This window comes from Coffea eugenioides, chromosome 6, assembly GCF_003713205.1.
Source record: "Coffea eugenioides isolate CCC68of chromosome 6, Ceug_1.0, whole genome shotgun sequence".
Lineage (NCBI taxonomy): Eukaryota > Viridiplantae > Streptophyta > Magnoliopsida > Gentianales > Rubiaceae > Coffea > Coffea eugenioides.
The window spans coordinates 42,342,890-42,355,700 of NC_040040.1; the positions used below are offsets into that span (position 1 = coordinate 42,342,890).

The following is a 12,811-nucleotide window of genomic DNA, read 5'->3' on the forward strand; positions in this document are numbered from 1 at the left end:
AAGGGTCATCACTCCCAAAGCCTTCGATCGGTGGCTCGAGTGATCCCTTAGGTAGCGCTATGGGCGCAGAGCACACCATCCGCCTACCCAAGGCAATCGATCCTAGTCCTACAAGGCGGTGTGGGATGGCGCCCACGAAAATCAAAATAAAATGGGATGAAAGCAAGTAAACGTGCACGTATGAAGTGTTCCCCTATTTTGAGGGAAGGGGTTGAGAACCACGCGAGGCTCTAAAGGTGACACACACCCCCCCCAAATGCAATGCAAGCGCGAGATAAACAAGTAAACATACATCCAATCAACTAATCATACATTCGTGAGCGAGGGAGTAGTTTGAGACGTGAGTGAGGCAAAGGGTCCTAAAAAGGAAAAATGCAACCCTAATATCCAAATGCAATGCATAACAAAGGGTAGAAAAAAGAAAAGAATGGCTAAATCGAATGCTTGGACCCACTTAGGAAGTCCCCAGTGGAGTCGCCAACTGTCACGCCCCACTTTTTGAATGTGTGTTGTGTGTGTAGTATGGTGTGAGATGTGAGTGTGTAGTGTGTGTGTGAACGTGTGCAAAATGAAGATAAAGGCCATGGGACTTGATAATGCGACGGTTTGGCCATATAAAGTTCAAAAAGGGTTTTTTGTATCAAAAATGGAGTCGCCACTTGGTATAGGGTTAGGGTGTACCAAGTCACCCAAAAATGATTTTTGTTTTTGAAAAAAAAGTAAATAAACCCTTTTAGAGAACTTTTGGGTCTACGTAACCAAAAGAGGGATCGGGGGTCACATTTGACGAAGGGGAAGGCAAGGATAAAAATCCAAGGCACCCCTTCGACCTAGCCAAGGCTAGTTGCGTGACCTAAACCAATTTTTCCTAATTTTTCTACCCAAGGTATGTATCGCGTGTTGGATATGTCTATATGAATGCAAAAACCTAGACCTAGGGGGACATGGGGGAAATTTCTCTTCAAAGGTCGAGTGGTGCCAATCACATTAATTGTGAAGCCCAATAATGATCCTTTGGAGAGGTCACACGTAATCCTAAATGACGTAAAAATGAGTGGAATGCATGCCATGTGAAAGTGTGAGTTTGTGTGAAGTGAGAAAAATGATAAAAGTAATAAGATATAAGTGGAGGTGTGCAAATGTCTTTGCAAGGTAAAGTAAGTAAAGAATAATAAGGTGAAAAATGCCATAAGGTGCATGTGTGAAGTGAGAATGTAGAAAGTAGTGTGAAAGTAGTGTGAAGTGAGAATGTAGAAAGAGGAATGGAATATAAAGTAAGTGATAGTGAATGAATGAAATGCATGAATCCTATGGGAATGCAAGCAAAACGGGTACGGGGACTCTTAACTTTGTGACTTGATTTTTCCTTTGATAGAGGGAATATAAGCGTGCTAAGGCTTAGAAAAAGCCACACTCGTCTATATCCCATATTTAAGGGGACTCTTCAGGCAAATGTACCCTAGCTAGCATGAGATGCAAGACCTAAAGTGAGGGGAAAGGGGAATCGAGGAGCATGCCAAATGATAAAACTAAGGAAAAATGCATGATATGTAGTGAACAGGCAAATAATGCATTAATGAAAAACAAAGGAAAAATCCTATTGGGTCTAGCGTTGGACTAGCCCTTTCTATGAATTCCTACTAGCATTAGACTAGTGGAAACGATAAAAGAAGCCACAACTAGCTTTGGACTAGTGTGGTGACGTACATTCATCCATTCCATTCATTCATGGCTATGAAAGCAAGTAGACATGCCAAAACACTTATAAACACGTAGCACATAACACTTAGCATGCTCGACTAGATGCAAGGCCCTAGCAAAGCAAATTAACACGTAGCAACTAAGCATGCAAGACACATAAAGCAATTAAAGCCCTAACTATTACATTTGCTAGCTAGGCACATGTCTTCAACAGGTCTTCATCGAATACTCCTCCAAGCCCTATCTATTACAAGCCAAGAGGTGTACACATACCCCATAATGAAATACTTAAATAAAAGGCAAAAGTAAATAAAATAAATGCAAAGAATTGAGGAAAGGCAAGGAAAGCAACGTAGACATGCAATTCACATTTAGCACGTTGGATCACATAGGAGAAATGAAAATCAAGGAGATAGAGGTTACCTCCCTTGCAATCGGGCCCCAATGAAGTGAAATCACTTATTTATCCTCCAAAATAAAAGAAATGGTCAAGGTACCAATTTATTTGGGAAAATTAAAGGAAATAGGCAATCACAAGCTCACTTGATCGTAAAGTCCCTAAAGTCATGACTTAAGCGCAATTGAAACAAAGCATGGTAGTTAATTGAAGCAAACAAGCAATGAAGTTGCAAAATTAAAAGCTACCAAGGACCAAATTGAGGAAATCATGTGATTGATTGGGCCATAGTAGGACAAGGGGAGACTTGGGGGCCAAAGTGAAATTTTAGAAAATGATTTCATGCAATCTTCATGCAAATGATACGAAAACAAGCTTCTGCAACTAAGGAAGCTTTCATTCTGCAATCCTGGGCTTTCAAACGTACACTTCATACAAGATTTCAAACAAAAGCCAAAGAAACCATCACTCAACATACCCAATCGTGATTAACACAACCCAAATGTGAAAATCAAAACATCAAAGATCAAGTGAAGAAACAAACAGAAAACATATGCTGCAATGGAAAAACAAAAACCAACTTTCTAAATTTCTAAAATGGAGCTTCATCATTCAACCAAGAGGTCTATTGTGAAGTAACTCAAACGGAGCTTATTAAATCAAACACTTCATCCCATTGTCATTACATGATCACCTATCCTTTAAGATCCAATCAAATCAACCAAAACAAAAATGCAGCAAGGGAAGGAGTGAAACTTGTGGCAAAGTCAATTATGGACAGGATCGATTCATTCCATTAAGGCAGATGAAAAAAGACACCAAACTGCACAATCTTGAAATGGAGTATGAAGATCAACAAGGATTTCTTTTCATTCTTCAGCACAGTAATTAGCAAATACAGATTCAAATGGGTCGAGCAAATCTGGAAATGAAATGCAACCCCCAGCCATAGCATTCAGGACAACATACGCAGCCAATAAAATCCAACAAAACAGCAATGACAAACCTCATGGACTCTCACGAACCCCATCCACTACAAACCTATAGGAAAGATCCCAAACTTACGCCCCCTAAAACCCAGGTATACAACTACTATCAAACCAGATTCTTTCAACAAGACTTCCATCCATTCTATTATCCAACATGCATATTCAAAGACTCAAATTCCAAGCAGACAGCCAAAACTTATCGTTCACTCCATTTAACATCAAAATCTAAACATAATCAACACAGAAAAACAACGGAACAGCAGCCTAAAAAAACATCAAAAAACAGACTTGACTGCAATTCGAACCATTTCTGAATTTTTGCCTATTCAAACGCCAAGATAATTGTAAACATTTGATAGCCATTATAGAAAAATCCTAAACCCCATGTACTTAATCAGATTCATCTCATGGGTCTCTACTGAATCAGTCCTTAGCAGTAAGCAAAATGGCAAAATCAGAGAACCAGCGGAAGATTGACCCAGTAGAAAACGAAAAATCTCATCCGATGGTTTTATTTTCATAACACATGTTGAAATCCATCAAAAACAAACATCTTTACCTGAGAATGCTAGCACGGCTGAACGGCTTTAAAATCCACCCAGCGGTGCGTACGGGCTCCCAAAACGCGATCGAGAACTTCTGCTGCAAAAGTTGCCGCTTCGTCAAGCCGTTCTCTTGCTCTTGCTATCAGCTGCACAGACTTTTTCCAAACGTTTCCCAGACTTACTTTGTACAAAGACCTTTTCTTTTTCAGCTTATTGCTGCCCAGCCACCCTCTCGATTTTATTCTCAGCACTCGCTAGTTTTCTGGTTCACCTTTGTTGGACAGCCGCAAACTCCAGCCTTTGCTTCTCGGTTTCCTTTTTCCTTTTATAGCTGTATCCTCTGTTTCAGTCCCTCAACTTAGCTGTTCACTCCCTCTTTTGCTGTTCCCAGAAACCTCCCAGACTCTCCTTGCTCTCTCTCGGTTCTCTTTCTTTTTTCTGATGCAGCCGTCACTCCCCTCTCTCGTTCTGGTTTTTATTTCCTACCGCCGCTCACTGCTGGAACTCCCTCTCTCTCCTTGCGGCTACCCTCAAATGCAAAACCCCTTCTCCAAACCCTTCATCCTACGGCCCCCCTTTGCTGCTTCTCTTTCTTTTCATTTTAATCCCTACACCTTGCATAGAAGCTTCCTCCATTAGCCAGGTGTCTGGCCACCTGGAAAACCAGCCCTCTTCCTCTAAAAATTGCAGCCAAAGGGCTGCCCGAGCCCTTTCTGGCAAGCTGCGCAAATACGCAGCTTGCATGTCACGATGCCCCTTTTTTTTTTTTTTTCAAAATAACTTAACAAAAATAAGTAAGATGCTAAAAGATTGATTTTAAAAGACATAAAACATATTTTTTTGGAACACTTTTCTTTTTCCTTTGAGAAATTCTAGCTAAAATGGCTAAAATGACTAAAACTAAAAGTAAATAAACTAAATGTGACAATTAAAAATAGAACAAATAAAAACGAATAGTAAATAAATAAATAAATAATAAAACACCAAAAATTTGGTGTCTACAGGAATGAAGTGGAAACCAATGAACATTTGTTCTTCTCTTGTCCTAATGCTCTGCAAGTATGGAAAATGGCACCATTACAGTGGGAGGGTCTGAATGAGTTAAGGTTCAATTTTTGGAAATGATGGGAAGGCCTCCTAGAAGTATGCAAATTGGAGAACAGAAAGGAGCACTTGGAACTCATAGTCAATATACTTTGGCAAGTGTGGAAAGTAAGAAACAGATTTATCTTCAAATGTATAAGGATAGACAGCAACTCAACCATTAAGAGAACTCACAAGAAATGGATGGAGTACATAAAGGTGAACAAGAAGAACATAGAGGAAACGCTGGACCAACCTAGACAACAGTAGATAAATCAAAGATGGACCCCACCCCTTTGTGATGTAATAAGAATTGACACTAATGTCGAGGTACCAGCAAAGAAAATCAGGACGAGACTTGAGATAGTTGCAAGAAACTAGAAAAGGGAGCAAGTGGAAGTGTAGGTAATGTATTTTTAAGCTTTATTAATAGATTATTATTTTGACCAAAAGAAATAAAAAAGAAAAATACTATATGATAAAATCAATGATGAGAGTGAAAATAATAAATAATTGAATGCAGATAACATCTCAGTATCTCACTTTATAAATGTAGTACATAAGTGTGGACCAAAATTCTATAAAAACCGTTTTAGCCTGGCCGGAGGGGAACATTCAAACCCCATGTTATAACCCAAATCTATCTAATGAATTCAGACAGACCATGTCAACTGTTTAAAAAAGTAAGTGAAAACTTGTTCACTTATCAAAACACGCTTTTGATCTCAGCTTTCAACCACCGCTCATTGCGTGGTCTAATTCAGCGACTTGTTCTCGAAGGCTGGCCAAACTGAAGAAGATTGAATGTGGGGCTGGTAAATTTTCTTCTTTTTATGAATGTAATTTGAACTGTCGATTTCAATTACCGAATTGGATGCTTTTTCGTTGTAATTGTAGTTTGAGCTCTTTCGTTAATTTAATGCTCGACTTTTTGAAGTATCCTTGTTTTTATTATTTTATCATCGTTTCTTAGGGATGTTTTTTAGCATTATGATTAATTTTATTGACTAATTGAATTATTTGTTAGCATGTTCTTCTTACTATATCCTTACAAATTATCGTTTTGAGTGTTTATATTTCTGATTTTTGGATTTATTCTTAAACTTGTAGTACTTAATTAATGATTGGGGGTTTATGCAGCTGTATAACTTGGATTTGTGTCTATGAATATTTCTTTATATTGACTGTTCATTCAATTACTTTAGTAATAAAGAAGAGTATAAACCATTTCATAATATACGTTTGTATTAATCAAATAATTGTGGGGAGGAAGATACTTTATTCCCCCAACCTTAAAAAATAAAAATCTGCTTGGAGAGTTGTGGTCCGAGTGGATTATGCTTTGAATGCTAAATTTGAATCTTTTTGTATATGTGTATGAGTTGGATTGCTGCTCTATTTTATCTCTAACTTCTGATTTCTTGTTACATCTGCAAATGGGAGTCTGTCGAAGATATTATTCGCTTATGGTTGAATGTTGTTGTCGAAGATACCATTGATTGTTTGTAGATGAAGAATCTAATGCTACCATAATTTAGTTATTAGGATTTGATTTTGCATTAGATTTTTGGCTGGTTTTACTTTCTTAATTAAACTTTCTGTCAACTTTCCATGAAGAAACCAGTGGCACATGAGTGGAACAAGAGAGAAAGGCTCAGCAACCACCAAAACTCCAGCTGATTTTCTTAAATCTATTCGGGGGCGACCTGTTGTTGTCAAGTTGAACTCTGGTGTTGACTATCGAGGTTATTTCCTATTTTCTTGTGGCTTGTTTTAATGGTTCTTTCCTTTGAATGAGAAACTTGCTATATCTATTGTGTAATGTAGTTTGGTTTACTACTTTCTGTAATTTGATGATCTTAGCTTTCTGGAGTTATCATGTCCATTATCCAATTATATATCTAGCAACTGGTTTTGTTTGCTCCAGTTACAAACATGCAAGCTGGATGTGCGAATTGAGCATATTATTCTTGTCAATGATTTATCTGAGATACTTTCAAAATCAACCACTTCTGAGGATTTTTTTTTTGTGTGTGTTAAAAGTATGCGCAAGGTTTCCATTGGATCCTTGCTGATTAGTGTGGAAATGAGTTAGTCATGATTTAATAGTATACTGCTGTCATTTCAAATCTAAGTACAGTAATAGCTGAGCAAAATGAGTTAGTCATAGTTTGATAGTATACTTCTGTCGTTACAAATCTAAGTACAGTAATAGCTGAGCAAACCAAGGAAATTTTTGGAGTTTCTTGAATTCTCTTAAATACCATCATTGCAGTTAGCTAACCTTACTTTTTTCCCCCTTGAGGAGAGGGGGGGTTACACCTTGTGATAGCTGTAAATAAATGACCTGGTGATTGCTTATCACATTTATGAGATGATTTTGTTGAGTTTTTCTGTTATTTATTTCTGATCTTGCAAGTTGTAATGACAATTATGAATTTATGATGTCTTAGCATTAGATTTTGATGGTTCACAAACATAACAGCGGAAACCCATGTTGATTGTTGGAGGAGTCATGTTCAGTTGGATGTCATGTGGCTAATCATAATTGAGCTTACTGCTGTGGTTAGAGAGTTTAATGATGCTCGTTTCAACATGCTGCAATTGTTCCATAGCTACCAGTCCTTTTCGGTTTATGTTACATGAAAATATTTAGTGTTAGCTTTACTTCTAAATGCTGTATTGATGTTGCTCTCCCTTTTTTTTAGGGCAGCAGGGGTGGGGGGAATAGCTCCTTAAAATGTCAATAAGAAAGTTGAATGTAATTGATTTTTAATGAGTATGTTTGTGTTTTCTTGTTATGCATGATATTTTCTTTGGTATCATGTTAGCATGTCTGCCATTATATGCCCTTTTATCCGGGGCTGGTTTTAGGACATCGAAGAGTGAAGGCAAATATATTTTTTGAGAATAAGAAAATAGTTTGTGGCACGACCAATTGATTCATTAGTTTCTTTTGCACTAAGACTGATGAATCATCAGTTTGTTGGAAACTGTGTGGCTGCGAAGCTGGTGAACTGGTAAATTAGCGTGTAATAATAGAATTCAGGTAACCATGAAAGTTAAGTCAATTTAAGGGAAGGAAGAAAGGTACTGGAGGAAGAGGATGGAGGAGTAGAGATGTCAGTGAAGAAAATGGGGGAAAAATCACATGGTAAAGTTAAAAAGAAACAGAATGATTTTGGCATAACGGCAACTTAATACAGATGGAAGAATTGGATTTGTATTGGAAGAGCTGGTTAGAAGAGAAGAAGATAATAAGAGGGGGATAGAAGCAATGTGTTTGGATGTACAGTAGCTGGGCTAAAAGGAAATTGTCACTGGATCATCTGAATGGATGAGCAATGTGAGATGTAGGACAAGTAATAAATGTCCATGCACTAATGTGTTTCTTTTCTCATGCTTAATTCTTTGCATAAATTAAAATGCTATCATTTCCTTTTTGGTCAGTAATCAAAATGACTTAACGATGACTAAAGGGACACCAATGATCATTTGACAATGCACAGTTTGTTGAAGTGGAAACATTCAGATAATTTGACAAGACATAATTCATTGAAGTGGAGACATTCAACTTCATACAACTTCACCTTTGGTTTAATAGTGTCTTCTATTATTGTTAAGTAGCTTCTTTTTCTGCATTTTCATGCAAGACTAAGAGCAACTATAGTTTATCATTACAATTATGCCTATTGCAGGTATTCTAGCTTGTCTTGATGGATATATGAATATAGCAATGGAACAAACAGAGGAGTATGTCAATGGACAGCTGAAGAATAAATATGGGGATGCTTTTATTCGTGGGAATAATGGTAAGTTTGAAATGATGTTGCTTTAGTATGTTTTTCTTTTCACTTAACTTTTAATAATAATGTTGCGAGTCTCTTGCAGTGTTATATATCAGCACATCAAAAAGAACTTTAGCGGAAGGTGTATAAAAATTGGGATTTCCCAAACACATCAACTTATTTCATCATTTTGTCTGCTGTTGATGAATGAGCAGATCAAGAATTCCTTCTTTTTCTAGGTAGATCAAGAAGCTTTATATCACTAAACATGTCATTTGAACTAGATCAGGTTTGGAATGTATACGACTTGTTTTGTGGTGCAGATCGTCTGATGTATGATTTGCCTGTAATCTGCTACTATTGCATCAAGATATGATTTACTGCAAATAGATCTGCTCAAATTGGTTCTGGGTATAGCCCTCTAATGCTCTGTTTCTTTTTTTTAATATACTATTATCAGCTATTAGTAGAGTATAGCTTGAACCTTAGCCTTTTTTTAATTTAATAATCAGAAGGTTATTTGACAAAGCAAAAAGGCCAAATGTGAGACGGAACTGTAGCAATAAAAGAATGATTAGCAGGCAGCCTAAGAGTAACCTAGTCGTCATTGACAGCTTTAACCATAGCAGCAAAGCTTAATACCTCACATATTAGGAGGAAAATCGTGTCTCGTCTTGTTTGTCAAATTAAGAACATACAAAATATACGAGTTTCAATAGATCATCAACAAAAGCTTTACAATCAACTAACTAGATTTTCCTGTAACAGCTAAACAATGGACATAGATAGTGATGATTGAAACAAAGTACCTGTACGAATTGTTGATTACATGATTGGCAATAATAACCTTTTCACATAATGCTCTGATTTTAAAGACTAATTTAATGAAACAATTTGAGCTTTAATTGTGTCAGCTCTATTTTCCTTGTGATGTTGGAAATATTTTAAATTTGTGTTTCTAAAGATTAATTTTGATCAATTTTCAATTTTTAGTAGTATGCTTTAGTCTACCATTTAGGATGGTGAATGTGTTGTAAGCAGCAACGGATGTTGGTATAAGCGGGAGGGGCTTGCATCCCTTAACCATGAGGTATTGAGTTCGAAATCCATGAGAATGGAAAGGACAACGTTAGGAGAGTTTCCCCCCGCAAGGGCCCTATGCAGCTCAAATAGTATCAATCGTAAACCGTAAAACGAATGCGCATACCTGTGGGTTATACCAGAAAAAAAAAAAAAGAATGTGATGTAAGCAAAACCCCTTACAATTTTAGCGTGCTATGGTAGACAGGGTGAGTTATGACATTGGAGTCATGTTACAAGTGTTGCCGCATGTTATTTTGAGCTACAAAAATTCATGTTCGTGTTACTTAATATTCTAAATTACATGCTTTCTAAAAGCTCATGCAAATTACCTGGGCATCCATAATAAATTACACTTTAAATAATGTAATCCATATGCCACATTATGACTTTATTATCCGGTATTTCATTACACTATCTCTCACTATATATTACACTCTACAAAATATAATAGCATGGATCCACAATCAAATCACACACTTATTTTAATAATTCACAATACATATTCCATAAATAAATAAATTTATTTTCTAAACAATTATTTCATTATTTTTGAAAAATAATTTATTAACATTCCAGAAAATTTTTACTTCCCAAAAATTTTTTGTTTTCTAAAAAATCATATTATTATTTTTTGAAAAATAATATATATTTTTTTGGCTCTCAAAAATAATACATTGTTATTTTTCTAAAAAATTAAGTAATTATTAAACAAATACCCAACACTTAAAATGTAAAAATATCATAATCATCATAACTTGATTAAAAATACTTAATTTTATTAATTTAACTCCATCACATAATTTAAAGCAATTGAAGCAGAAGTAATAATATAACAAAAACTAATTTTCAATGTCATTGCCAACAAACTATTCCCAAATATGCTCGGCCAAGTTCGATCGAAGTTGACGATGTACTTCACAGTTATTTAGTTCTATGTTTTTTTGAAGGTAATGTTGAAAATCTTGGACAGAACCTTGGAGCATTAAATATATTTCTAAAACTATTAAAATTCTCATCTATATTGAGAAAATATTGGAACTTTAGAAAATTGAATAAGAGTTTGAAGAAAAGAAATGGTAGAGTAGGAGACTGAGAAATTGAAAATATGTTAAACAATATTTACAGACAAAATTTTGAATCACAAAACATTAAAAAAATGATAATTAAAAATAAAAATATTACCTTTGGGAATTTTACCGTTCATCAATTTGGTGGATGAGGATTGACATTGAATAAACATTACCGTTGCAAAGCATTGAAATTGACACAATATTACTATCGGAAAAATTTAATGCTTTTAAAATTATCAAATGGGACCCACAACTAGTTTTCTTTGTTTTTTTTTTCTTTTTTTGTCATCTTGCATGTCTATTATGCATGTAATGGTCATAATACGCATCATGGTTATTACACTCTTACTATAAGAGAGGATATAATGGTTGGATGTAATAAAGGATATTGCACTCTCTATTACGCCTCATAAGGGTATCTATAATAGATTACACTTTAAAAAATGTAATTTATATGTCATATCATCACTTTATTATTCCATTGTACTATCACTCACTATAGATTATATTGTACACAGTGTAATAACATGAACTCATAATCAAATCACACATTTATTTTAATAATTCTCAATACATATCCCATAAATGAATAAATTTATTTTCTAAAAATAATTTCATTGTTTTTGAAAAATAATTTATTAACTTTTGTTGAAATTTTTACTTTGCAAAATTTTTTATTTTCTAAAAGATAATATTATTAATTTTTGAAAAATAATATATATTTTTATTTCTCTCAAAAATAATACATTTTTATTTTCTAAAAATAATTAAGTAACTATCAAACAAATACCCAACACTTAAAATGTAAAAATATTATAGTCATCATAACTTAATTAATAATACTTTATTTAATTATTTTATCTCCATTACATAATTTTAAAAATTTTGATGGTTTTGATTTTGTAAAAAGGAAGAATTTTCTATATTTGGAGCATTGAATATATTTCTAAAACTATTAAAATTCTCGTCCAAAGTAAGAAAATATTGGAACTTTAGTTTTTGGATAAGAGGTTGAAGAAAATAAATGATAGAATAGAAGAAATGATGGAATAAGAGAGTGAGAAATTTAAAAAATGTTAACAATATTTAAAAATAAAATTTTGAGTATTCAAAGTGAAAAAAATTTATGCAAACTGGTGCAATTGAAACAATGCTGCCATTATTTTACCATTGCAAACATGTTGAAAATTGAATTCAAGAGACTGTTGCAAAACTTTGACTAATTGGACAAAATGGGACCGTTGCAAAGTTTTGAATAATTGGACAAACGGGACTCACTTTTTTCAACTTGTGTACTTCAATTATGCGTGTAATGACTGTTATATGTGTAATGAGCATTATACTCTCACTATAAGAGAGAGTTAGAGTTGCAAACGTGTTGAATTGAGTCGATCTTTGACCTATATGAGCAGAGTTTCGACTTAAATTTATCAAATTCGAGTTCGACCTCGATCTTAACGTGCTCTCATTGTAAAGCTTGAGTTCGAATCGAATCGAACTCAAGCTCGAGATTAAAAAATGAAAAAAATTATTTTATTTTAAAAATAAATAAAATAGTAATTTTTTTTAACAAATAATAAAATATTAGAAACATATATGTAATTTTACTATTAAAATAAAAAATAAAAAATACATAAATATAATCAAACCAGTTTGCAAGCTCGATCAGCTCCAACTCGACTCGATCTCTATCAATACAAAACTCGAGTCAAGTTTTGATTCGAATAGTTTGCGATTGGTTCAACTTGTACACAGTTTTAGAGAGAGTACAATATATGGGCGTAATAATTACACCTTTATTACACCCCATTGTGGGCATTATACTTCCTAACATGGACAAATTGTTAGGAATCGTCGATTATGTGAGAAACAATAATGCATAAAGATTTAATCAAATCCTGACACATGTAGCAATTTACATATGCTTTCAACCTGAGGTAATGGAGTTTCAACTCTTTCCCACCATTTACCTACCACTGTCACCTATACATCCAGGAGCAAAGAAAAGGGATAAACATCGCCTACTTCCAGTCTTCCATCGCTGGACACAATGGATACCTCTCATCCATGCAATCAGAACACCATTTGATATAGAAGACAACAAACTACGTTTCTTGCTGGAATGCATGCATATCAACTAAACTGGCTAATGTTG

At 34.7% G+C, this 12,811-nt stretch overlaps 1 protein-coding gene across 5 annotated transcripts in view; it reads left to right on the forward strand.

The window, feature by feature from the left end:
- LOC113775869 (sm-like protein LSM36B) overlaps positions 1-8,928 on the forward strand; it is a 36,408-nt gene extending 27,480 nt beyond the window's left edge. For 3 of the 5 annotated variants that reach the window (XM_027320912.1, XM_027320909.1, XM_027320910.1), the window contains 4 exons: positions 5,445-5,530; positions 6,333-6,460; positions 8,414-8,527; positions 8,607-8,928. In XM_027320912.1, the coding sequence (XP_027176713.1) occupies positions 6,346-6,460; positions 8,414-8,527; positions 8,607-8,653 (276 nt within the window). In that variant the 5' untranslated portion in view covers positions 5,445-5,530; positions 6,333-6,345 and the 3' untranslated portion in view covers positions 8,654-8,928. Of the gene's footprint in view, positions 1-5,070; positions 5,121-5,444; positions 5,531-6,332; positions 6,461-8,413; positions 8,528-8,606 lie in introns of those variants that run through there. The other 2 variants (XM_027320911.1, XM_027320913.1) reach the window with 2 other exon arrangements.
- Positions 8,929-12,811: the final 3,883 nt, after the last annotated feature.